This window comes from Antennarius striatus, chromosome 1, assembly GCF_040054535.1.
Source record: "Antennarius striatus isolate MH-2024 chromosome 1, ASM4005453v1, whole genome shotgun sequence".
NCBI classification, from domain to species: Eukaryota; Metazoa; Chordata; class Actinopteri; order Lophiiformes; family Antennariidae; genus Antennarius; species Antennarius striatus.
Window position 1 is genome coordinate 2,169,090 of NC_090776.1, and position 26,926 is coordinate 2,196,015.

The 26,926-nt window shown below is 50.6% G+C and overlaps 1 protein-coding gene across 8 annotated transcripts; it reads left to right on the top strand.

Annotated features, from left to right (window-relative positions):
* Positions 1 to 26,811, top strand: LOC137599347 (serine/threonine-protein kinase BRSK2-like). 8 transcript variants are annotated; one of them, XM_068320214.1, is made up of 20 exons: positions 1 to 218; positions 7,594 to 7,688; positions 10,348 to 10,433; positions 10,787 to 10,927; positions 11,139 to 11,255; positions 11,967 to 12,000; positions 12,295 to 12,363; positions 12,449 to 12,595; positions 12,823 to 12,854; positions 13,791 to 13,955; positions 14,032 to 14,129; positions 14,229 to 14,382; positions 17,112 to 17,172; positions 18,747 to 19,413; positions 20,244 to 20,292; positions 20,377 to 20,500; positions 20,576 to 20,756; positions 20,832 to 20,924; positions 21,966 to 22,013; positions 23,730 to 26,811. In XM_068320214.1, exons 1-20 carry the CDS (start codon positions 125 to 127, stop codon positions 23,954 to 23,956), a joined length of 2,682 nt encoding a protein of 893 aa, XP_068176315.1. In that variant the 5' UTR covers positions 1 to 124; the 3' UTR covers positions 23,957 to 26,811. The 8 variants fall into 8 exon arrangements, with proteins under 8 accessions (XP_068176315.1, XP_068176358.1, XP_068176324.1 ...); XM_068320257.1 differs by lacking the exon at positions 21,966 to 22,013 and adding an exon at positions 22,632 to 22,714 and having other exon boundaries at positions 24,198 to 26,811; XM_068320223.1 differs by having other exon boundaries at positions 14,232 to 14,382.
* The last annotated feature ends 115 nt before the right edge of the window (positions 26,812 to 26,926 follow it).

Below are 26,926 nucleotides of genomic sequence, written 5' to 3' on the forward strand. Positions count from 1 at the left end.
CACGCACTGGAAGACGCGGCGTTTGCAGCCTATAAAAAAAATTAATAAATAAAGAGGGGGGGACGCCGAACCGACGCGAACTCTGCGGCGGAAGACAACCAATCGACCCCCCCACCGCAAAAAGATGTCATCGTCGGGGAAGGACGCAAACAGCGGGCATTACGCCAACTACGTGGGACCGTACCGCCTGGAGAAGACGCTGGGGAAGGGACAGACAGGTGAGTGGAAGCCCCAGGACCCCCCCATCCCACACGCACACCCCCCACCGGCACGTCGGGCTGCAGCTTTTGCGTGATGAATGCGGGGACAGCCGCTGAGGGAGGGGGCGGTGGTGGTGGGGGGGTCACGGTGGTGCTGATGCTGGGATGATGGCGGTGGAGGGTCTTTAATCCTTGTTGTCAGGCAGACGGGGCTCGCGGGCTGATGGGCCCGCGTGATAGAATTCGCCAGCACCCCCCCCGCGCGTGCCGGCCCGGCCACGCACGCGAGTGTCAAGCGGCAAGCCGCAACGTGACGCGCGTGTTTGCTGAGGTCACAGCGGGTGGAAGGTGTAGGTCAGCCTCACGTGATCTCCCTCTGTGTTGGTGTGACGTCACGTTTGAGTCAGCTGCTTTAGTGTGGGGTTGTACAGCTGGGGGGGCATCAGGTGCGACCCCCCCCCCCCTTCAGTATGGAACCATGCAGACCATATTTGTGCTGCAGGTTAAAGGTCACAGGAAGCTGGAGGCGGGCCTTCTTCAGGTCCTGACTGCCAATGCGAACGCGGAGGTGACGTCAGGTGACCGATGGTTGCTATGGCAACGTCCGACAGGAAACAACAACCATATTTCAGGCTGTTGCTGTTTACGCCGCCACACACTCGCGCAAAGCTTCACCTGGAACCCGATTGGTCGATTTCTGTCGGGACGTTCTGCCGGAGGTGTTTAGGCCCCGCCCCGACGGGATCTGGGGTACCTTGAAGGCATTCCTGATGGCCCGCCCAGCCGGAACGCGATCACGCCGTCGGATGAGGCTCGCCGCCGCCGCGTGAATAATTCATTAGCATCCAATTAGCTTCCTGCTAGCTAGACCGGAACAGCTGCTGTGTTAATTAAACCACACGTCTGTTTAGCGACGGGAACGCGCTTCGACTCGCCACGGCGATCCGTTCCCTTCGTTTTAAACCGGATAGGAGAACGTGAGGTGGAGCTCCGCCTCCGACTCCGCCCCTCCCGGCAGCACCAATCATTGCCTGTATGGTAATCATCGCCCCTGGCGCTCCGTCCGCTTCGGGGGCGAGGTGGAGCTTTTCTGGATGTATTCTCCTGGATGCCCCGCCCACAGAGGGACGATGATGATGATGATGATGATGATGATGATGATGATGATGATGATGTCACATCCCACTGAGAACACCTGTGATAGACGTCAATTTCTGAGGTGTAGATCGTCATGGTGACGGCGTATCAGTGTGGATTACTGTGTGTGTGCACTTCTAGCCATTATCCTTAATTGTTAGCTTTAGCTGTTAGCCGTTTTGTTGTCTTGTGCTCTGACTGTGAAGGAAGCTGGTTGCTATGGCAACGCCGACAACAGTTTGTCCCCGCCTCCAGCGTTCACATCGACAGGAAAGGAATCGGAGGAGATTCTCCTGGTGTGACGACACCAGATTCATTGATCCTCCACCGTGTGTGTGTGTGTGTGTGTGTGTGTGTGTGTGTGTGTGTGTGTGTGTGTGTGTGTGTGTGTGTGGGCAGCGGGGACAGCCCCGACACAGATGGCTGCCTTTAGGTGGCTGAAATACGACTTCATTATCAGCAGGTTGCAGGTGGTAACGCTCTCATGACTCACTGTGTGTGTGTGTGTGTGTTTGTGCATGTGTGTGTGTGTGTGTGTGTGTGTGCGTGCGTGTGTGTGTGTGTGTTCCTCACTGGAGGTATGAAGCGTCTGCAGCTTCAGCTCTTCCTTTGAACGCTGGCTGGTGATTGGTTGTCCGACGCCAATGTTGTGACAGCGTGTTGGAGGCGTCGGCTCACCTCCCGGCCACTGCCGAGGCGCCCTTGAGCAAGGCGCAGTCCCCCCTACAAGATGCTCTTGGGGTGCAACCCTCGTGCGCGACCCGTCACTCCGCCTCCTTTGTACCTCTGTATGTCCTCTCTATACTAATTGCAGCCTACCGGCCCCCAGTGTGTGTGTGTTCAGGGGCCGGTAACCTGTAACCCCTGTGCGTGTAATTAACACATACATGTACATGTGAAGTGTAAAAAGAATTTCCCCAAGAGGGACAATTAAAGTACTGATTATTATTATTAGTGTGAGTACTTTCTGTTTAGTGCTAGTGTGAGTACTTCCTGTTTGGTACTTGTGTAACTATGTCCTGTTTGTACAACTATAACTACTTCCCATGTTGTACTAGTGTAACTACTTCCTGTTTGGTAGTAGAGTACTTCCTATTTGGTACTAGTGTAACTACTTCCTGTTTGGTACTAGTGTAACTACTTCCTGTTTGGTACTAGGGTGATTACTTCCTGTTTGGTGTGTGACTTCCTGTTTGGTACTACTGTAGCTACTCTGTTTGGTTCTATAGTGAACACTTCTTGTTTAGTACAAGTGTAACTACTTCCTGTTTGGTTATAGAGTGAATACTTCCTGTTTGGTAGTAGTGTAACTACTTCCTGTTTGGTAGTAGTGTAACTACTTCCTGTTTGGTACTATTGTAGCTACTTCCTGTTTGGTAGTAGTGTAACTACTTCCTGTTTGGTAGTGGTGTAACTTATTCCTGTTTGGTAGTAGTGTAACTACTTCCTGTTTGGTACTATTGTAGCTACTTCCTGTTTGGTAGTGGTGTAACTACTTCCTGTTTGGTAGTGGTGTAACTACTTCCTGTTTGGTAGTGGTGTAACTACTTCCTGTTTGGTAGTAGTGTAACTACTTCCTGTTTGGTACTATTGTAGCTACTTCCTGTTTGGTAGTGGTGTAACTACTTCCTGTTTGGTAGTAGTGTCACTACTTCCTGTTTGGTAGTGGTGTAACTACTTCCTGTTTGGTAGTGGTGTAACTACTTCCTGTTCAGTCGTAGTGAGAGTTTCTTTCAGGGAATCATGTCTGATGCCTCTTTGCACCCATGGGGGCAATAATCCCAGAATTATGGCTCCTGTCAACCCCCCCCCCCCCATTCCCCTCCTCCTCCTCCTCCTCCGTATCCCTCTGGCTCCCCGCCCTCACCCCTCCCAGAGGACTGCTCAGTTACCATGGCGATTGGGGGAACGCTGTGTTTGTTGGAGCCATTAAGCAAAGACGGAGAAACTACCCCCACCTACCTCCACATCTCCATCACTCTCAGCCCCCCCCCCACCCCCAACATCTCAACCTTCCAATTTGCCGTCCCGATAGAAAACGTCTCTGGATTTTCCTCCGACTAATTTAGTTTTCGGAGTTTTCGTGTAAATTTCGTACAAATCCTGCTTCACAAAAAAACTCCCCTCCAGAATCCGTCTGGACACTGGTGCTGAGTTAGCACTTCCATCCTCCACGACCGCGGCGGATGGAAATTACCGTTCACTTCCTCCTCCACATCCACTTCCTCACATCATTTCGTTTGGGAAATGGCGTTTTCTGGGGATCTCATATTAGATAAGTGAGGTGCTTTTGCTTCGCCAGGAACAGCCCCTGACTGGTGCATGATGGGAAGGTGGCGGCGAAGGGAATCCATAGAACTTCCTCTGCTGCCGTCGGAACGAATGTCGTACATCTTTTGAAAGTAGCATTCATGAAAAAAATGGAAATTTAAATTTGGAATCGGCGAGTTAGCAGCTACAGCTGTGCAATGCTAGCGTTACCACGGCAACAGAGACGGAACCTACTGAGGGGAGGGGACTCCGTCCAGAACAAGTCCCAACACCCGAAAAGTTCAGGAGCATCAGATGATGTCTTATTCCCAGGTTTCATTTCTGAACGCTGCTGGCTGCGCTGTGATTGGTTAGCCTGGGATGCAGGGGGGGAGGTAAAGGGGGCGGGGCTAGTGGCAGCAGGTTAGCGCCGCTGGACTCCCGATGGAGGAAGCGGCGAGGACAACCGAAGCTAAAAATACGAGCCAGACAAAGACAACGCTGCGAGCGAAACTGGAACTAAAGAGGCTGGTGGGCGGGGGGCGATGGGGGTGGCAGGATGGAGTGAAAGGCAGGGGTAGAGGGGGAGGGGCACACATGGCGGATGATGAATAAAAGCCAACGGGGGGAGGGGAGGGATGGAGCGGCGCTGGCAGAGCGAGCCGTAATGGAGTAACTACAAGAAAGACTGATCTGAGTCGCGACGTCATTGATGTAGACCCAATTGGCCAATCACAGCTTGCCAATCCCACGTCCCAGAATGCAATGCCTGCAGCCGCAGACAAGGGATGTCAGACGAATCGTTAAAATAAAGTTTCAAACAAATCATTTGAGTTTCTTCCCGTCTTTTTGACGGTATTCCGGGTGAAATCTAGTCCGAACCCAACACTGCCATCACCGTTGGGTCATCATTACCCAGAAGACACTGCTCCTTGAGGCTCCTCGATGGGAGGTCGGGGCTAATTGGCCGGCGTCCCGCGTGTCACACAATGAGGCTCTTTCAGCGCCGGCGCCGAGCGGGGGTGAAGTCTGTTTGGCTTTCATTCGCACAAAGAGAGACTCTCCGGAGTCCTCGACTGCCTGAAGGAGCCGGAGTCGTTCGCTCGGAAGGAGCCGGAAAAACCGCCGGGAAAATGAACCAGGAAACACACACAGGCTGACGGGGGTGTGTTTGAACTGGAGCCGGTCTGTTGTTCAGCATCCGTCATCGAGATCAATAAAGATAAACAAACAAACAACAACATCAGAATGTTCATCAGTTTTTTTCACTTAGGTTTGAAGTTTCATAGATCACACCCTACAGTACTAGATCACACCCTACAGTACTAGATCACACCCTACAGTACTAGATCACACCCTACAGTACTAGATCACACCCTACAGTACTAGATCACACCCTACAGTACTAGATCACACCCTACAGTACTAGATCACACCCTACAGTACTAGATCACACCCTACAGAACTAGATCACACCCTACAGCACTAGATCACACCTTACCGGCTAGCTATGCGTTAGCGATGGTTAGCTGCACTCTGTACCTCAGATCTACAACCTGGTGGCGCATGCAGATGTTACGGCAAAACCTTCTGAGGTCCCGTCCTTGCCCCCTCCTCCGTGACACCCTGAAGTGATCTTCGTCCTGGGGGGCAGTTATCGATCAGTCGATCGACCAGTGAAGGTTTTCGTCCCTAGACGCTGTCTCCCCCACCAGCCCCAGATTACCCAGACCCGGATCCACCCCAGGGGGGCGTAGGTATTAACTGGGACCAGTGCTGGGGGGCAGGGAGAGATTTGTGGATTTATTTTGGTGTGCAGAAAGGATTGTGGCGGAATGAAGCACCCCCCCCCCCACACCAAAAGCCCTGTTTTTGTACCAGTTCTGGTGGGATGTAGAGCAATGGCAGCTTAACCCCCCCCAATACACACACACACAGATGCTGTAAACCCCCCCCCCCCACACACACACCATCACTGTGAAAATGAACTCCTGCTCCACTTTCCTTTTGGCTGCAGACTCGGGGTTCCCCTGTGTGTGTGTGTGTGTGTGTGTGTGTGTGTGTGTGTGTGTGTGTGTGTGTGTGTGTGTGTGTGTGTGTGTGTGTGTGTGTGTGTGTGTGTGTGTGTGTGTGTGTGTGTGTGTGTGTGTGGTTGAGCATGAGACCCTGACACACTCATTATCACAAAAAGAGAAATTCTTAATTTTACCAAAAAACAAACAACCCCCCCCCCAAAAAAAAACGATTTTAAACGACTTAGAATTTAAAATTTGACATTTTCAATCCTGGAAATTTTCCCCGTTGCCATGACAACAAAGATCAGCTGTTGTTGGGGTTGAATTAAATTTATAATCTCTTTGTTTTTCCTGTTTCATCCGTCGTTTCTCATCCGATCCGTCGCTCCCGACTCGTCCGTCCGGATTAAACCAGGATGAGGATTATTTAATCCCCCCGGCGGCGTCTTCCTCTCTCCCCCCCCCCCCCTCCATCGTCCAATCAGGTCACTCATCTGCCCTCACAGCTGATGGAGGGATGGAGGGGTCGTCGCTTCCTGTCTGTCCTCTTCATCCTGGATGGGGGGGGTGGTGATGCGTTTGCGGTCCTGATGATGTAATGTGATGATGTAATCAGCTGTTCAGACGTCTGTTAACAAGAACGTCTTCTTCCTCCTCCTCTCTCATGTCGTCTCTCAGCCAATCAGAGCGCAGCGTTTGGCAGACAGGCAGCAGTGGTGGAATTGGGTCACGGCAGCGGGATGCCGACTCGGCAAATACAATCAATGATAGATTGATTATTTGTGGTTGTTGATAGAAGCAATCGTCTGATCATATAATCACATGTCTAACCCCCCACCCCCACCCCTCAAGGGTGTGTGATGTCATCACCCGAGGGAGGCGGGGGCTCATTATCAGCAGGCGAGTCGAGTCACGAGCCGCGCTGGAAATTAATTTACACTGGAAGTGTGAGGGGGTGGGGGGGTGAGACCACAAGAGGATGAAGCTGGGGGGGGGGGCTCTATGTTAGAGGATAACTTGTGTTTAGCGAGTTCAAATGTACCACCTGTTCATAAACCGACCAATGGGGAGTCAGCACAGAAACCTCGATACGCAAACTTCCTGTTTCTCTTGAAGGAACTCCCTGAAATCCAGTCTGCAGGTGATTGGCTGACAGACAGGTGATTGGCTGACAGACAGGTGATTGGCTGACAGACAGGTGATTGGCTGACAGACAGGTGATTGGCTGACAGACAGGTGATTGGCTGACAGACAGGTGATTGGCTGACAGACAGGTGATTGGCTGACAGACAGGTGATTGGCTGACAGGCCGACTCCATCATCTGTTGCTTGGTAGATTTTTTTTGGTGGAGAGCCAATCACTGGTGTGTTCTCCTCAGGCCCGCGCCTGATTGGATGGTTCACGCTGTGATCAGGGTCAATGATCGATCAGTTTCTGGTTTGTTCAGTGCTGGGGGGGCAGGTCTGTTCTGGTCTGTACCGGTCTGTAGTGGTCTGTACTGGTCTATTCTGGTCTGAACTGGTCTATCCTGGTGTGTTCTGGTCTATCCTGGTCTGTTCTGATACGTACTGGTCTGTCCTGGTCCTTGTAGTCTCTCTTAGTGTTGTATTCATGAGCTGCTGACACCAGGATCCATCCCATCACTCAGTATGTAGATGTACAGCAGACGTAAAGACCCCCCCCAGCTGTGAACACCCCCACCAGCGGGGAAACTTCCTTCAGACGACCGGCGGCGGGTTCTCCCGTGTGATGAAGGCGTGCATATGCGCCCTGGCATTTACGCCACCTTCAGTACAAAGTGGGACGCCCCCCCCCGCTAGCAGAGCTTTGATGGGTGGAGGCTGTTAGAACACGATGGGACTGTGTGCTGACATTTGTGTAACATCAGGAGAGTCTTCATCACACACACACACACACACACACACACACACACACACACACACACACACACACACACACACTGGGTTGACTTTGATGTCTTGTGTCTCAGGTCTGGTGAAGTTGGGCGTTCACTGCGTCACCTGCCAGAAGGTCGCCATCAAGATCGTCAACAGAGAGAAGCTGAGCGAGTCGGTCCTGATGAAGGTGAGACCAGAAACCAGAGACCCAAGACCAGAGACCCAAGACCAGAGACCCAAGACCAGAGACCCAAGACCAGAGACCCGAGACCAGAGACCCGAGACCAGAGACCCAAGACCAGAGACCCAAGACCAGAGACCCAAGACCAGAGACCCAAGACCAGAGACCCAAGACCAGAGACCCGAGACCAGAGACCCGAGACCAGAGACCCGAGACCAGAGACCCAAGACCAGAGACCCAAGACCAGAGACCCAAGACCAGAGACCCGAGACCAGAGACCCGAGACCAGAGACCCAAGACCAGAGACCCAAGACCCGAGACCCGAGACCCGAGACCAGAGACACGAGACACGAGACCCGAGACCAGAGACCAGAGACCCGAGACCCAAGACCAGAGACCCGAAACCAGAGACCCGAGACCAGAGACCCAAGACCAGAGACCCGAGACCCGAGACCAGAGACCCAAGACCAGAGACCCGAGACCAGAGACCCGAGACCAGAGACCAGAGACCCAAGACCGGAGACACGAGACCAGAGACCAGAGACCCAAGACCGGAGACCCAAGACCGGAGACCCAAGACCGGAGACCCAAGACCGGAGACCCAAGACCGGAGACCCAAGACCAGACATCAGAGATCCGAGACCCGACTCCGACTCTGACTCTGACTCTGACTCTGACTCTGACTCTGACTCTGACTCTGACTCTGACTCAGTCGTGTTTCTCATCAGATGTTCGCTGCCAGTGGTTCCGACACGTGTTAGCATCATTAGCTTACCCCTGTCTCCGCGGCGACGCGTCCGTGGACAGATAACAGGCAGGTTTCCACGCGTCCAGCCGTGAACACGTGTCCTCCTGAGATGAACATCGTGACATTTTACCGACATTTCGCCCGCCATCAGGTGTCAGCGCTGGCATTTACGCCGCTACTAACAGAGGAGCTCATTAGAGGAAGCAGCTAGCGTTAGCGGCTAGCATCACACGCCCACGCCCACTGTTTTATCCCACAATACTGCTGGGCGTTCGTTTCCTGCACAGACGTGTCGGATTACAGTAAATAAAAGACGAATCAAACAAACTTGTTTGATTACGGTTTCAGTTTCAGATCATTGATCGATCGTTTTCCCTGAGGGACGATTTAAAGGAACGGATCGATCAATAAACACAACATCAACACGAGACCTGAATCATTTATGAGGAATTCGATTAGCAACTCCATCGCTGCTCAGAACTGATCGGCGTTCAGCTTTTAGCTTCTATTTTAATGTCTTTTTAATGACATCAAAGCCGCTGGAAACATTTCCGCTGATTCGGCTCCATGTGGGGGGAGGAGCCTTCTCCCAGCAGGCCACACCTCCTCTCTTACCACCCCTTCTCCTCTCTTGATTACCTCACATTAAGGAACCATATTGGTCGTAATCAAACTCGCTAAATGTCAGCGGCGCCGCTCATGCGGGAAGGCCACAGGTCGGATGTACGCTCGCCGTGTACACGTGTTTAATTAGCCTCCGCCGCGCCGCTGGAACGCCGTTGGGTCGTGCTGCTGCTGGGAGACGCTAATGAGGGTAATTAGACGCGAGCGCAGGAGGACGGGGTGCATCCGAGCCACGAGGCGCCGCCGCCGCCACCTGCAGGCAGGACGACGGATTCAGCCGCGTCTGGTTCTCTAGTGGGGTCGGATGTGACGCGGCGCTGACGGTCGATGGGCGGAGCTTTTACAGCCGCCTAGCGTCATTTGACGTTGACGAATGTCATCAGCTGCAGCGGTTAGCCTTGAGCTGCTCACAGTGGGAAGATTCAACAGTCATGATTAAGGATAAAAACTAGACCTGAGACTAACCCTACTCCTGGGAGTAAAACTACACCTGGTACTAAAACTACATCTGGGACTTAAACTAACAACTAAAGCTAGACTTGAGACTAAAGCTACACCTGGGGTTAAAACTAGACCTGAGACTAAACCTGCTCCTGAGACTAAACAACTTGAGACTAAACCTACCCTTGAGACTAAAACTAAACCCGAGACTAAAGACATACCTGGGGTAAAAACTAGACCTGAGATTTAGCCTACTCCTGAGAGTAAAACTACACCTGGTACTAAAACTACATCTGGGACTTAAACTAAAGCTGGGACTAAAACTAGACCCGAGACTAAACCTACTCCAGACACTCAAGGTAGACCTGAGACTAAACCTGCTCCTGAGACTAAAACTAGACGCGACACTAAAGCTACACCTGGGGTTAAAAATAGACCTGAGAGTAAACCTACTCCTGAAACTAAAACAAATCTAAAACTAAAACTACAATTGGTACTGAAACTATACCTGGGACTAAAACTATACCTGGGACTAGATCTACACCTGGTACTGAAACCATACCTGGGACTAGATCTACACCTGGTACTGAAACTACACCTGGGACCAAAACTGTACCTGGGACTAGATCAAAACCTAGTACTGAATCTACAGCCAAAACTAAAACTACTCTTGGGACTAAAACAACCTAATACTTAAACTACACCTGGGTCTTCCTGACCAATCACACGTCCCCTGTGTTGTGTGCTGCTGGTTAGTGGGTGGAGCCTTTGGGTCACTCTACCTGTGCTTTCTCTGAGTGAAGTAGACGCCCCCTCAGGTCTCGGGGGATCTGATTGGCTCTTTGTGTGCAGGTGGAGCGGGAGATCGCCATCCTGAAGCTGATCGAGCATCCCCACGTCCTGAAGCTGCACGATGTCTATGAGAACAAGAAGTACCTGTAAGTACGCCGGGCTCCGCCCCCTGACAGGTACGCTGCTGACGTCAACAGAAGGGGCTGGACTTAGGGCGGAGCTTTAACAGTTTTAAAATCGACAGTCCTGATAACTGTCCTGCCAGAGCTAACTGTCTAGCTAGTAGCAGTTAGCCACTAGTAGCAGTTAGCCGCTAACTCAAAGAAGAAGAAGGAGGTTCCTTCAACAGGACACCATCATGATTACATAAACCCGTTTCTGAACCCTGACCTGGTTAGCTTAGCAGAACAGCATAATAATTATAAATTAACTCTGCTAACAGTTAGCATTAGCGCTGTACCACCTGTCTCACAGCACCCTGTCCGTTGTCTCGCTGCAGGTACCTGGTGCTGGAGCACGTGTCCGGCGGCGAGCTGTTCGACTACCTGGTGAAGAAGGGTCGCCTGACGCCCAAAGAGGCCCGAAAGTTCTTCAGGCAGATCATCTCAGCGCTGGACTTCTGCCACAGCCACTCCATCTGGTGCGTTCAGTGGTGGTCATGTGCCCAGTGGGCGGGGTTAGGGTGGGACCGTGGGTGGGGTTTCCCCTATGGGAGGGGCTTCCATCAAAACTGAGGAGCCTCTGAATGCAGCAGCGGAAACGAGGTGTGCTAGTGCCCCACTGTTGTGTAGAGGTTAGCGGTTAGCGGTTAGCTGTTTGTGATGGAGACGTTTCTTCTCGTCTTCCTGCAGCCACAGAGATCTGAAGCCTGAGAACTTGCTGCTGGACGAGAAGAACAACATCAGGATAGCGGACTTCGGCATGGCGTCTCTGCAGGTCGGGGACAGTCTGCTGGAGACCAGCTGCGGGTGAGTATGCTAATGCTAGCGTAGCATTCGATTCCATAGAGACGGCTAGCAAACAGTCGGTCACGGGACCGGAGCCCGTCTTCAGACCGCAGCTGACATGAGCACATCTGTAGCTAATGTTAGCACATCTATTGCTAATGTTACCATATCTGTAGCTAATGTTAGCATATCTGCAGCTAACGTTAGCACATCCGCAGCAAGCAATCGAGTTTTTTCAGGAAATCTTTTTATTGTGAAGGAGGAACAATATTAAAAAACACTTTTTTCAGCCTCCAATGAAATGCAGTTTTTTAAAAATATTTGTTTATTTGTTTGTTTGTTTGTTTGTTTGTTTGTAGGATTTTTAAAAATTTTATTTCCTTGTTGTCATTTCGAAGAGATTGTCAGTCCTGACAACTATTGTTTTTGTTTTCTCGGAGGGAGTTTTCCATTAGTACCTTCATTTAGGTTACAGGGCGGGGCATGATGAGGGCGGGGCGGGATGTGGGTGGGGCCTGATGGAGGCGGTGGCGGAACACGGACCGTTTGTGCGTGATTCAGCGAGAAACGTCATCAGTGGAGCCGCTTACGTAACGGGAAGCACAAAGAACATGTTGTGTGTCCATTGAAGTGATGTCACACCAGCTGTGTGTGTGTGTGTGTGTGTGTGTGTGTGTGTGTGTGTGTCTGTCTGTCTGTTGTGTAACTCCGACCTCTTTGCCTGTCTTCCAGATCACCTCACTACGCCTGCCCGGAGGTGATCAGGGTAAGAACTCGCCGTTTCCGTCGTCCATGCAGTGATGATGCTCTCAGTGGCCCCGCCCCCTCCCTGTACACTGCCCCACCCCCTTTATTTCTCCTATTTCCTGGTCCTAAAATTAAAAAATTCCTCCAGTTTTACATATTTCTACCTATTTTATTTTCCCTTAATTGTCCAAATGGACAAGAACGATTGAAACAGGAATGTGGGAGGTGTTACCCCGCTTCATCCGTTCCCATAGCAACAGGTGAGGTCGGTGTGAACCAATCAGGTCGTCTCATCTTTGTCCGTCTCCCCCAGGGGGAGAAGTACGACGGGAGGAAGGCTGATGCCTGGAGCTGTGGAGTCATCCTCTTTGCGCTGCTGGTGGTGAGTGACCGCCCCTAAATGAACAAGCCCCGCCCCCACCTGACCTGGACCTTCCCACCCTGATCTGGTCTCCACCCCCCTCCAGGGCGCTCTCCCCTTCGATGACGACAACCTGAGGAACCTGCTGGAGAAGGTGAAGCTGGGCGTTTTCCACATGCCCCACTTCATCCCCCCCGACTGTCAGAACCTCCTGCGGGGGATGATCGAGGTGGACGCCGCCAAGAGGCTGACGGTGAGGGGTCACTGGGGGTCATGGGGGGTCACGGGCTCCAGAGGGACCTGCAGGATGTTCTGAGGGACGGCGGTTCTTCTCCAGTCGAGATGATCGTCATCAGAGTTTAAATTCAGTGGAACGTTGTTGTTATTTTGTTAAAACTCTTTTCTGTGAATCTGATTGGACTATAAATAAGCCCCGCCCCTTTTTCTGAATTTTTGTGTGTGTGTTTTTTTCTGTTCCAGTTAGAGCAGATCCAGAAGCATACGTGGTATCTGTAAGTAGTCCCAGGTCTTCTGTCACTGCATGTGCTGAATGTAGAGTTTATTCATACTGTCACAATTCATAGGCTGCTCATAGCCTGTTCATTGGCGGTTCATAACCCTTTCGTAGCCTATTCATTGCCTGTTCAAAACAAGTCCATTGCTCACTCATGTCTCGTTCATTGGCTTTTCATACAGTGTTCATAGTGTGTTCACAGTCTGGTAAAAGCCTGTTCATAGTCTGTTCATAGCCTATTCGTAGCCCATTCATAGCCTGTTCATAGTGCATTAATATATTCATCGGCCATTCATAGCCTTTTCATGATGCATTAATAGTCTGTTTATAGCCCTTTTGTAGCTGTTCATATTCTGTTCATAGCCTTTTCATAGGTTGTTCATAGCCCATTCTTAGCGTCTTCATAGCCTGTTCTTAGCATGTTCATAGCAGGTTAATAGCCAGTTCTTGGCTTGTTCGTAGTGTGTTCATAGCCAGTTGGTGCTATCTTCATAGCCCTTACTTAGCCAGTACATAGCCTGTTCATACCCCATTCATAGCCTGTTCATAGCCCTTTCACGGCCCATTCATTGCCTGTTCATAGTCTGTTCATAACCCGTTATTACTATCTTCATAGCCCGTACATAGCCCTTACGTAGCCTGTTCACAACCCATTCATAGCCTTTTCATGATGCAATAATGGTCTGTTAATAGCCCTTTTATAGCCTGTTCATAGCCTATTCTTAGCCAGTTCATAGCCAGTTCATGGCCTGTTTGTAGTCTGTTCATAGCCTGTTATTACTAACTTCATAGCTCCTACATAGACCGTACATAGCTTGCTCATACCCCATTTGTAGCCCAGTCAAAGCCTGTTCATAGCCCGTTCATAGCCTGTTTCTTGCCCTCGTTCTGTTCCCTGCCGGCGGCTCTAAATGTTCCAAACGTTCCGCCTCAGAGCCGGGAAGAACGAGCCGGAGCCGGAGCAGCCGGTTCCCAGGAAGGTGTCCATCAGGATGTTGGCCGCGTCCGAGGAGATCGACCCCGACGTCCTGGAGAGCATGCACTCCCTGGGCTGCTTCAGGGACAAGGACAAGCTGACCAAAGACCTGCTGTCGGAAGAGTGAGTGAGGGGGAGGAGCCAGTGGTGTGGTGGGAGGGGTTGAAGGCGGGGTCATCAGTTTGGTTTCTGTCTGCAGCGACAACCAGGAGAAGATGATCTACTTCCTGCTGCTGGACCGTAAGGAACGGTACCCCAGCCACGAGGACCAGAACCTGCCGCCACGCAACGAGATTGGTAAGCCGGTCCGGTCCAGTCTACCCCCACCTGACAAATTCAGTCCCACCCCTCCTATCGTTCTCCAGTTGACCTTTGACTCCTGGCCTTGCTTTAAAGCAGACCCTCCCAGGAAGCGCGTGGATTCCCCCATGCTGAGTCGTCACGGCAAGCGGCGACCGGAGAGGAAGTCCATGGAGGTGCTGTGCGTCACGGAGGGGGGGTCCCCTGTCCCGGTGCGACGAGCCATGGACATGGCGGCCCACGGTCAGAGGTACGCGCCGCACGCGTGTCCGTTAGCATGACGTAAGCGCCATCAGGAGGACATTACTCCGTGTGTTGATGGTGGTCAACCGGTTCTGGTTCCGGTTGGGGGTGCATGAGCGGGACTCAGGTGCTGGTGGGGTGCATGGAGCATGAAGAGGTCGTGACCTTAAGTGTCCCGTATCGGATACCTTTCTGTTGGACACGTCTGGGACCAGAACGTCTGGAGAGCCGCAGGAAAGCAGTCTCTGGAGACGTCCACTGAACCTTGACCTCTTCTGGTTCCTCCTGGAGGATCCGGTAGCTTTCCTGGTCTAGATGGTGTGACTGGACCCAGAAGACCTCCAAAGGGAGGAGACCAGGAGGAACCCTACCTCCTCTGGAACCTTTCCAAGCACTGTTGACTCCAAGATCTGTAAAGCGGAGCCCTGCCCCCCAAAAGAAGCCACTGATATCCACCGTTCTTGGCCCCCGGTAGTCCAGACCTCATGACCAGAGGTTGGTTTGGTTCCTGGTTGATTCTGGATCAGGTCCCCCAACAGGTCTTGTGTTTGAACGTCCCACCAATGCAGCATGACCCCTGAAGGTGTCTTCTGGCGTCCGTCTGAGCATGATTAGCTCTGGTTGTGTTTTAAGGTTCTGCACCTGATCCCGGTTTGGTTTCTGGACCCGTTGGTGATCCCTCTCTGTCTGTTTGTCCGTTTTCTTTCTTTTTAGCAAATCTGTGTTCAGTAAAAGTTTGGATATCACAAACGCAAACTGCAGCAAGGACGAAAGGTACCGGCGCCGCTCGTCATCCGTCTCCATTCCAGACCCATTCCGTTCCCTTGAACGCATCGTTTGTGTCGTGCCTGAGAGATGCCGTCACGTCGCATGTCATTGAACGCCTCACGAACCAGCGTAGAAGGAAGTGGAGGTCTTTATTTTAGAGATGAATAAAACATTCGGTTATCCTCACCACCGTCACCGAGGGAGGGGGCGGGGCCTGAGCTGGGGGGGTGGAGCTGTGACGGTTCTCCTGATGGAGGACCTCCAGATTCCAGAGCACATTTCACCTGATCACCTGACTGAAAGGCGTCTCATTGGACGGTAGCGTAGGGCAGGATTAAACGCCCCCTGGAATATTTAAGGTCAAGGGTGTTAGCATGCTAACATGCTAACTACTGAACAACTGTGGACACCAGCTAGGCTAACCAGGAGAACCTGTTAGCGTGTTAGCGTCTCGTGTCTCACTTTGGACCCTAGGGGGCGTGTCCTCCAGCCCTACGCTACCGACCAATGAGATACCTTTCAGTCATGTGATTAGGTGAAGCTTGCCTCACACAGATGTGATTGATTCGTTGCCACTGTGTCACTCACACAGTTGTTTACAAACAAGTTTGTCAACAAAGAGTAAAGATTTAAAAGGGAGACGACGCCAGATGGAACTGACAACCACGGAGGGATAAGGAGACGTGTCGTCCCTCCGATGTTTCTCCAAACATCTTTAATGATGATGCACTGGTTTCATTTTTCACCTCCAAATCAGCCGAACTGTGTTTGGAGTAATTAAATTCCACCGTCTGTGAACGCATCACGAGAACGACGGCGAGGAAGACGAGAGGAGTTAATGATTCAGAAAAGAGAAATGGAAATGAAGACGCGAGGGGGGGGCTCATCAATTATGTCCTGTGTGTGTGTGTGTGTGTGTGTGTGTGTGTGTTCTGGGTTTTTGTCAATAACTATTTTGATGTTTTTCATCCATATGTTGTTGTTTTAAGGACATAAATCTAAAATCTTCATGAGGTTTTAAACTATTTGTATTCTTGTTGTCTTTTTATATTTTTTGCATTTTTACGTTTTTATTTTGTTTCAATATTTTATGTTGTGTTTATATATTTTGTGTTCTTATATTTTTATATTTTTGTGTCATTTTTATATTTCTACATTTTTGAGTTTTTATATTTTTATAGTTGTGTTTTTATGTTTTTGTTTTTTTTATATTTTTGCATTTTTATATTATATTTTTGTGTAGTTTTCATATTTTTGCGTTTTTATATTTTTCATAGTTATGTGTTCTTATGTTTTTGTGTTTTTTATAGTTTTGCATTTTTATATATATTTTTTTATCTATATTTTTTATTTTATATTTTTGTGTTTTTATACTTTTATGTTGTATTTTTATATTGTATTTTTGTGTTTTTGTGCTGTTTACTCTTTATTTTTATTCAACGTAATAAACACAGCTTCTCTCCTAAAACATCTTTACATCAGACGTGTCATCTCCACGGTTCAGTTGGTCTTTTTAAACGCTGACTCGTGTTCTGGGCATCGCCAACACAAGCTCCGCCGCCTTTTTTAACACATAAAACGGCTAACGTTCCCGTCTGAAGGCTAACGTTCACGCAGTGGCAGCGTCGTTTCCCGTTGTCTGTTCGCCGCTCAGTCTGGTTAAGTGGGTGTCGACCTCAAACCTCAGACGGTCTGTCGCCGCAGCTTGTGCTGCGATTAGCATGAACGTTAGCGTGTCGACCAACACTGTGAACCATGTGCTGTTAGCGCTAAGCTAACACGACCAGCTGGTCTGAGGGGATGAATGAGAGCAGCTTCAATCTGCTGTGTGTGTGTGTGTGTGTGTGTGTGTGTGTGTGTGTGTGTGTGTGTGTGTGTGTGTGTGTGTGTGTGTGTGTGTGTGTGTGTGTGTGTGTGTGTGTGTGTGTGTGTGTGTGACAGCACTGATCAGACTCTGTGTTTGTGCAGATCGCGGTCCATCAGCGGCGCGTCCTCCGGTCTGTCCACCAGTCCTCTCAGCAGCCCCCGGGTAAGTCTTCCTGTGGTTTCCCACAATGCACCTCAGCAGCCGGCCTCTGCTGCCACCTCAGGTTCACTCGGCTGCTCCGTCACCGCTGAGGGCCGGCGGACTACAAACCTCAGGTCCAAGTCCCTCCCTTTCGAGTCCCTCCCTTTCGAGTCCCTCAGGTTAGAGTCTTTCCGGTTAGAGTCCCTCAGGTTAGAGTCCCACAGGTTAGAGTCCCTCAGGTTCCAGTTTTTCAGGTTCGAGTCCCTTAGATCTGAGTCCATCCAGTTCGAGTCCCTCAGGTTCGAGTTTTGAGTCCCTCCTGTCCAAGTCCCTCCGGTTCGAGTTCCTCAGGTCCGAGTACTTCAGGTTCGAGTCTCTCTGGTTTGAGTACCTTAGATCCAAGTCCCTCCAGTTCAAGTCCCTCCAGTTTGAGTCCCTCAGGTCCGAGTCCCTCCGGTTTGAGTCCCTCAGGTCCAAGTCCCTGTGGTCTGAGTCCCTCAGCTTGAGTCTCTCAAGAACAAGTCTCTAAGGTTTTAGTCTCTAGAGTCTCTAGAGTTGAGTCCCTCTAGTTGAGTCTCTCAGGTTCGAGTCCCTCCGGTTTGAGTCCCTCAGGTCCGAGTCCCTCAGGTTGAGTCCTTCAAGTTCGAGTTCCTCCGGTTTGAGTCCCTCAGGTTCTAGTCCTTCAAGGTCTGAGTCAATGCCCTCAGAGTAAAGCTGGAGAATTAATGCTATCAGTTATGCTCCGCCCCTGGGGCGGAGCCTAACCCCAAGTGAGGTGAGGAGGAGATGAAGAGTTCAAGACTCACTCAGACACAAACCTGCACAGCAACTCGAGTTTAAGTTAAACTAACTCGTTTTAAACTAGTCTACGTTAAAAACACTAATGTTCATTTTTGTCCAGCTTTTATTTTGTTAACTCAATAACTCGATACAGAACCAGGATTGGTTCCTGCTCTCGACCCTCAGCAGTGACATCACACCGGTCTGACCAATCAGGGCTCTGCTCATTCATTCCCAGCGTTCCCATCAGGGCTGCATGCGCTGAGGCCGCCTCCCCCCTCCGGAGGCTAAAGCTAAACCTGTTAGCTTTGGAGCCGCTTCACCTGCTTTAAGTACGAATGCACCGACGGGTCAGGATGAAGATGATGATGGTGATGATGATAAGCCAATCAGAGGACGAGATCAGCCACCATGTGACAGAAACAGGAAGTGATTTAGCGTTGTAGCGACAGGAAACAGAGAAACCCTCACAGGAAGCTTTTCCATTTATTTCAAAATAAAAGCATCAGGATAGAGAAAATTAGCTTCGCATATGTGTTACCATGGTAACACCGGTCGGATCCGGTTGCTGTGGCCTCGGTGCATCCCTACATGCTGCTGCCTCCTGATTGGCTGATCACTCTGCTAATGGCATGTTCTTTTTTTCCCCTCCCTTTCTTGCACTCTCACCACTTCCTGCCTGCTCCCCTCCCTCCCCCATCCGCTGCACTCCCCCCCCATCCTTTTTTCTTTCCTGCTGTGTGTTATCGCTCCGCCGGCCCCCCCTTCATTGGCCGGCCCCGCCCTCACGCCTAACGGTGCATGACCAATCACAGCCCACCCGCCGGTTTTTCATCCCGCCCCAGTCCCCTGACTTTTGCCAGTCCCCCAACTGTAGCCCCACCCACTCCCCGGAGGTCCGCCTTAATGGGGTGGGGCCACGGACGCCCAACTCATACCAGCCAAAGATGGGGTCCCCCCTCATGCACCCCCGCACCCAGACCCTCCCCGCCAAGCCCCGTGCGTCGGAGAAGCCCCTGCAGACCACCAGATCCAACCCCCTCCCCAACACGGCCCCGCCCCCGACCACGCCCAAATCCGAGCCCACCACGCCCAGCCAGCCCCTGGCGCCCTGTTTACCCATCAGCCCCCGGGTGAGACGCCACCCCCCCCTCACTGTCCCCCCCAAACTGTCCATCCCGCTGTCGCCCGTGCCGACCATGTCCCCCCGCCGCCGCCACCACCACCCCCCCCCTCACCCTGACCACAACGGCAAATGTGTCCCCGCCCTACAGGTGACCCCCCACCCCTCCCCTAGAGGGAGCCCCCTCCCCACCCCCAAAGGCACCCCGGTGCACACGCCCAAGGACAGCCCAACGGGGACGCCCAGCCCCACGCCACCGCCCAGCCCCTCCCTTGGGGGCGTGCCCTGGAGGACGCGCCTCAACTCCATCAAGAACAGCTTCCTGGGGTCGCCCCGGTTCCACCGCCGGAAGATGCAAGGTGGGTGTGGCCTCAGCGGGAGAACCGCTGAGTCAGGACGGCGTTAGCTTCACTAAATGATGACGTCTCGTTAGCTCGGCGCTAACAAATGGTAGGGCAGACCTGAGACCAGATCTAAACTGAGACCAGATGCAACCTTAGACCAGATTTAACCTTAGACCAGATTTAACCTTAGACCAGATTTAACCTGAGACCAGATTTAAACTGAGACCAGAACTGACCTGAGACCAGATTTAACCTTAGACCAGATCTAAACTGAGACCAGATTTAACCTTAGACCAGATTTAACCTTAGACCAGATTTAAACTGAGACCAGATTTAAACTGAGACCAGAACTGACCTGAGACCAGATTTTACCTTAGACCAGATCTAAACTGAGACCAGATTTAACCTTAGACCAGATTTAAACTGAGACCAGAACTGACCTGAGACCAGATTTAACCTTAGACCAGATCTAAACTGAGACCAGATTTAACCTTGGACCAGATTTAACCTGAGACCAGATCTAAACTGAGACCAGAATTAACCTGAGACCAGATTTAAACTGAGACCAGAACTGACCTGAGACCAGATCTAAACTGAGACCAGATTTAACCTGAGACCAGATTTAAACTGAGACCAGAATTAACCTGAGACCAGATCTAAACTGAGACCAGATTTAACCTGAGACCAGATTTAACCTGAGACCAGATTTAAACTGAGACCAAATCTAACCTGAGACCAGATCTAAATTGAGACTAAATCTAAACTGAGCTTTAGTCTCAGGTTGGAGTCCCTCCGGCTCGTTATCGCTCCCTAATCAGCCTCTGTGTGACCTTTGACCTTTCCAGTTCCCACCCAAGAGGACATGTCCAGTCTGACTCCAGACTCGTCTCCAGAGTGAGTACCTCCCCCTAAGCTCCTCCCCCTCCTCCTCATTAAAGTGGGCGTGGCCTGATGCCGCTTGCCCCTCCCCTTTCGCAGGCTGGCGAAGAAGTCGTGGTTCGGGAACTTCATCAGCCTGGAGAAGGAGGAGCAGATCTTCATCGTCATCCGGGACAAACCGCTGAGCTCCATCAAGGCCGACATCGTCCACGCCTTCCTCTCCGTGAGTCTCCTCTTCCTCCTTCCTCGCCCCTCCTCTGATCCGTTTGATGACGCCCTTTTGGCCCCGCCCCCTCAGATCCCCAGCCTGAGCCACAGCGTCGTCTCCCAGACCTCCTTCCGGGCGGAGTACAAGTCCGCCGCCGGCCCCGCCGTCTTCCAGAAGCCCGTCAAGTTCCAGGTGGACATCACCTACACCGAGAGCAGCGGCGCCACCAAGGACAGCGGCATCTACTCCGTCACCTTCACCCTGCTCTCAGGTAAACCAGCGCCTCCTGATTGGTTCTCGACGTCTCCAAGCCCCTCCCCTTCTCACCTGACGTTTCCCGCTCCAGGTCCCAGCCGTCGGTTCAAGCGGGTGGTGGAGACGATCCAGACGCAGCTGCTGAGCTCCAACGAGCAACCCGGCGTCCAACCGCAGCTCTCTGGTGAGTGAAGCCCCGCCCCTTCCTGTTTCCTCTACTTCCACTTCCTGTTCCTGTTCCTCCTCCCCCCGGCTTCCTGGCACTCCTCCCAGCGCAGCCATGGCCGGCCTCCCGCGGCTTTAGCATCTCCACGTGCATGCTGCCACACACACACACACACACACACACACACACACACATACACACACACACACACACACACACACGCCGTTTTACTTGAACGTGATTGGACGTCCAGGCTGCCTGTAAAAACACGGAAGAAAAGAAGGAGCGCTTGTTTGTGGTCGTTAGTTTGTTTTTTTGTTCTGTGGTTATTTACTTGATGACGCTCCCCTCTGGTGGTGAAGCCGAGGAACTACAGCTCGTCTCCACTTTGATGACAGGGGTGGGCGTGGAACCCCCCCACTGCCACAGATGGGAGCAGTTATCATTCACCCCGCCTTCATGACACCCGCTTTCTGTCATCAGCTTCCCTCCGGCGCCCCCCGGTGGACCGGATGACTCGCATGCAGAAATGAAAGCATGTTGTAAACGGTTCCTGTGAGAACAAACGCAGGTCGCGTTTGTGGTCTGCATGTTTGTATGTTGATACCTGATTGTCGGATTCAAAGTGGGCGTCGGTCAGTCGATATTTAGCTCCTCCTACTGGTCGTGGGCCGGATTCTCAGGTCTGAAACCGAGTCGACAGGCAAGAAACGGAACCTGAACATACAGGGTTAAATTAAGTTGATTTAAATTTATTGGACTAAAGTTAACAAATTATTTATAATATAAATATTTCAAAAAATAATAAATAAATCCTAGTTTATAATTTAAAAGTTTATTATTAGGCTAAAAAAGAGGCTTTCTGCAAGTCTAGTGTTTCAGTGGGTCATTAACCCCTGAATCCAGACTGACAGGAGCTGGATTTTGACTGACGGCGCCCCCCCTCACCCACACCTGACCGTGGGGGTGTGTTTGTTCTGTGCTGTGATGTCTCCTGACTGTTGGCGCTCGGGGCCTTCGGGGGGGGGCGGTGTTTCTGACACTGTCCTCTGCTCTCAGACGACCCTCAGCGGCCCCCCAGCCGGCCCGGTAAAACCTCCAAGTGTGGTAAGACCCAGAGCGACCAGGACCCCCCCTCCCAGCAAAACCCCCCTAATGCTGACTAACACTCCGTCCCCATCGAGGTCCTGGAGGTCGTAACTAAATGTTTGCACTAACACTGCAAAACTTTAAAGGAAACAAACAGACCTGAATGCATCACGTGACGCATCGCTAGGCTAACGCTAATGCCAAAGCTAGTGTTAAAGCTAAAGCTAGCTTTTTATCGCACTGTGGGATCAGAACAGTAATTAAATATTGAAGATAACTGATTTCAAAAGTAATTAATAATTAGTTACCCACTGATCATGCCATCATAATAAAGTATTGTTTACAAATAAATGCAATAATCAATAATGTTCATTTATGGTTTCTTCAGATCAAACATAGTTTAATGACAATAAATGAAAAGAAAGGAAAAATATTTGTTTTGGCTTTACAATTTACCGTCCAAGAAAATTAAATCAGCTGACTTGATTGATTATAATACTGATCGATCAGCTGATCGATCGAATGAAGGTTCTGTCTTTTGTTTCTTCTTTTAAAGTTCAATAACCGGATGAAAAGTCATTAAATATTAACAATAATAACAATTTAATAATAAAGGTGTGCCTTTGCATGTTGAAGATGCCCCGCCTCCAAAAAACAAAGCCCCGCCCCCAAAAGTCAGCCAGCTGAGGTGCGCTCGTTTCGCTGTTGGACAGAAGACGGTGAGTTATGGATGTGGCTGTGAACTGACCTGCAGGTGGCGCTCTGATGCATGTTTCAGTCAAGCGTCCGGACGCCATGTTGGATGTTGATGCGACGGAGAGCTAAAGGAGCTCCAGAAAAACAAACATTTAAATCTGACTCAGGCGATTTGCCGTTAGCACACTAGCATGCTAACGACGTACTCTCCACTGATCTGTGACCCTTAATCTGATACCAGAACGTGCCTCATGGCTCTTCTAGCATGTCCCATTAGCGCTACCCTTAGCGCTCCGGTTAGCGCTCCTGTTAGCAGGCCCATTTGCGCTCCAGTTAGCGCTCCTGTTATTGCTCCAGTTAGCGCTCCCGTTAGCGCTCCTGTTAGCAGTCCCATTGGTGCTCCAGTTAGCGCTCCCGTTAGCGCTCCTGTTAGCAGTCCCATTGGTGCTCCAGTTAGCGCTCCCGTTAGCGCTCCTGTTAGCAGTCCCATTGGTGCTCCAGTTAGCGCTCCCATTAATGCTCCCGTTAGCGCTCCAGTTAGCACTCCTGTTAGCGCTCCTGTTAGCAGTCCCATTTGAACTCCAGTTAGCGCTCCCGTTAATGCTCCAGTTAGCGCTCCAGTTAGCACTCCTGTTAGCAGTCCCATTTGAACTCCAGTTAGCACTCCCATTAGCGCTCCTGTTAGCAGTCCCATTGGTGCTCCAGTTAGCGCTCCCGTTAGCGCTCCAGTTAGCACTCCTGTTAGCGCTCCTGTTAGCAGTCCCATTTGAACTCCAGTTAGCGCTCCCGTTAATGCTCCAGTTAGCGCTCCAGTTAGCACTCCTGTTAGCAGTCCCATTGGTGCTCCCATTAGCGCTCCTTTTAGCTCTCCGTCCAGCAGGGGGAAACGAGGCTCTCTGTTCCCTTCGCCCCTCGGCTGGAGCCTCGTCTCCTCCTCTTCCTCCTCCTCTTCCTCCCGCCCCTCCATCTGCCCCCCTCCCCCGTTGACCTCATGGCTCATCTGTTTGTTCTCTCTCTTCTTCTCTTCCGTCTGTGTAGGCAGCCCGTTGAGTAACTTCTTTGACGTAATTAAACAACTTTTTTCAGACGACAAGAACCTCCAAGCGTCCCACCCCCCCGGTGCCCCCGCCACGCCTAGCTCCCCCGCCAAGCATGCCCCCAGCAGCAAGCCCAGCCAGCCCCCCAGCCAGAGTGACTCTAAATGCCCCCCCGGCAAAGACAAAACAAAGATGGCGGCCGGCGGCAGGACGCAGGAACAGCCTTAAAGTGGGCGTGGCCGTGCATGAGTAGCCTCACCGCTGGCGTCGGGTCGCTAACGCTAACGCCAGGGCAGCGCTTAGCTAAGCTAGCTAGCTGGCTGTTTCAGTTCGTTTTACGAGTAGCAGATGTAGCTTCGCCGTCCCGACCCCGCCCCCTCACCCCTCCCTCTCGGTGACCTTGGGGGGGCGGGGCTATCCGAGGGAGGGGGGGTGTTTCACATGTGTGATGACTTGTCTCTGCCACCAGGGGTCATCCATAATAACTATTAACCTCTTCAAGCCCGGCCGACAAGCCGCTGCCGCCGCCAACCGGGAAGTCCGCACCTGAAGATCAGGACACGCCCCCTCCTCCTCCACTCATTGACCCCGCCCCCCACCCCAGGCTGCACAGGTACAGCCCCCCCCATCAAACCAAACAGACATGTAAAAGAAAAAGCCTTAAGACAGTGATATTTTTCATCTGCACAAGCCCCTCCCCCTTTGCCCTTACCCCGCCCCCACACATGTACATAAACACACCCGTACGTACGCCTCATGACTTCTTCTTCGTGGGATGTAACGACTCGCACACGCCGACAACAGGAAGCGACGGACGGGAGGAGGGGACGGCTGGATTGTAGTTCTTTTTTTTTTCCCTATGTTGAAGCCACACCCCCCCAACCTCGGACAACAGGAAGTGGTTTTTATGGACGCGAACGACGGATTCTGTTGTACAGATTAAATGTTGCTATTTGTGACGTTAGCTTTTAGCTTTGTGTTGCCATATTTGGTTTGTGTTCCCGTGTGGGGGCGTGGTCACACCAGCACATATTCAACAGGAATTGAATTCCCGCCAATGGAAGCTAAAGTTAGCTTAGCTAACAAGCTAAAGCAACGCACGTTTGTAGTGTGAATTTAGCAGGGGTGCTATTACATCAATCTGTCGCTAACCAGGAATAAGCCATCGTCACGGCGCTACTTTTAGCGTGTTAGCTTTGTGATGTCATCGTTTATGTAGCCTCGTTTGGATTTGTTTACTTATCGCCATCTTGCTAACAGCTTGCTGAGTTTCTTGCTGTTACGCTAACAGTCATTTGGCAGCTTGTTGCTAACTGTGAGCAACGTGACCTGACTTTTGCTAACTGATGCTATCACAGTTAACAACAGGGACTTCCTGTCTTGTTGCTAACTGCGAGGTAGCAGACTTGCCAGCATGTCCCAGAACTCTGGCAGCGGGTACATAACCTGATACAGGTAGGCGGAGTAATAATATGGCTGCGTCCAATCACGTACTTCCTGTGGCTAACGACCATGTAGCATATGCTAGCTCAAACCGAACACTCCTTTCTACTTTCATGAATGTCACGTCACCACTAAACGTGCGCTGGTGTTTTCCTGAAGCTCAATGGAATGTGATCCCTTCCCCGACGACTTGCCCTGCTACAGCTGGCTGGCCACACCCCTTTTCTGAGCCGTCCCGCCCCCACCTGGATGTACGAGGAACACCTGAATAAATACCACAACCCTCAATTTTTCCTGAATGTGTTCAAGGGTTGTTGATTAAAAGTTCGCACGTGTAAACAGTATATTACAAGATGCTAACATGCTAATGTAATGTAGCATGACGTGTTCCTCTCAGGGCGATGGGATGGGAATTATTTGACAACCACTTTTATATTGTTATATTATGGTATATGTGAGTGTTAAAGCTGCTAGATGTACTTTATTAATTTTTATGACGTGCTAACGCATTAGCTCCCCCACCGCTACTTCTGTTAGCCCCTGAATGGCTAGCACTTGAGATTCCCCCGCCCATATTTTGACTCATTAGCATGAATGTACTCATACCCTCGGACAGCCAAGGGAAGTACGTGATGAGAGATGCAGCATTTTATGACGCTAGAGCTAGTTAGCATATTATAGCTCATAAGCTAACAGATGTTCCTTTCTGGTGTGACCAGGCCTCAACAAACCAAACGTCTCCGTTTTTCCTACCGAAACGAATCAGATTCGGGTTCTGTTGCGTCACGTCTGCACATTTTTAATTTTAATTTTTAATATTTAATTTTTTTACGATATCAAACTGCCGTGTATATTTTTATACTTTAATGTATTTGTCTTTTTTTTAATTTTATTTATTCTGTTATTTATAAGAAAGATGTAGAGAATGTTTGTTAAAGACAAACTATTTAAGGATATTTTTGTCTAAGTTATTTGAACACAGAAAAATGTTTGTGAGGTTTGTAATAAACGACTTAAGCTAATGGAAGAATGTAGAATTAGCCTCTGCGAAGAGGAACCAACCCCTCCATGAAGACTGTGGTTCTTCTTCTCCTCGGTGTGTACGACCAATCAGATTTCACCAGGCACTCTGTAAATAAGCTGAAATAATTTACCGACGGGCTTATTTAAAAACAAACAAACAAACAAAAAAAAAACGGATTCCTTCTGGGCGTCGACCTCCTGCGGTCGTTTGCATGTTCAAGTATACGTCTTTTATTTGCATGTCTTTGTCGGAGTTGTTATCCCCGTTGATTTCCGTTCTTTTTTTTGTGCTTTTCTTTCTTTTCATTTGCATTTTTCTCTATTTTTTTTGTCGATTCTTTCTTCGTCGTCTTGCCTCTTTCTCATTCTTTGACGAGCGAGCGATGGCGTCGTCGTCTTCGTCGTCGTTTTTCTCGAATAAGGACCTCTCCGGCCGTCTGGTTATCGGAGGGAAAAATCAAAGCAATATCTTTTCATCGTTCGCTTGTCCTCTTTTTTCTACTGGGGGGGATCCATAGCACACGGAATGGACTCGGAGCACTAACCTGAGCAGGAAAAACCACTGGCAATGTATTCCCTTGTGATGTTACTGTGAACAACTTCAGTGCTAAAGGAAATAAATCTGTTGACTTTGGAGTGTTTGTCCTTTTTCTGTTTCCACGGTGAATTTTTACGCATTTTTAGATGTTTTCTTACACACTACAGCAGAAAAACAAGACATTTAAACCAGCT

Coding starts and splice junctions, on each gene's coding strand:
- LOC137599347 (XM_068320214.1), top strand. CDS start 125: ATGTCATCGTCGGGGAAGGACGCAAACAGCGGGCATTACGCCAACTAC. Junction 7,689..10,347: donor GCGAGTCGGTCCTGATGAAG/GTGAGACCAGAA, acceptor CTTTGTGTGCAG/GTGGAGCGGGAGATCGCCAT. Junction 12,364..12,448: donor TCCTCTTTGCGCTGCTGGTG/GTGAGTGACCGC, acceptor ACCCCCCTCCAG/GGCGCTCTCCCCTTCGATGA.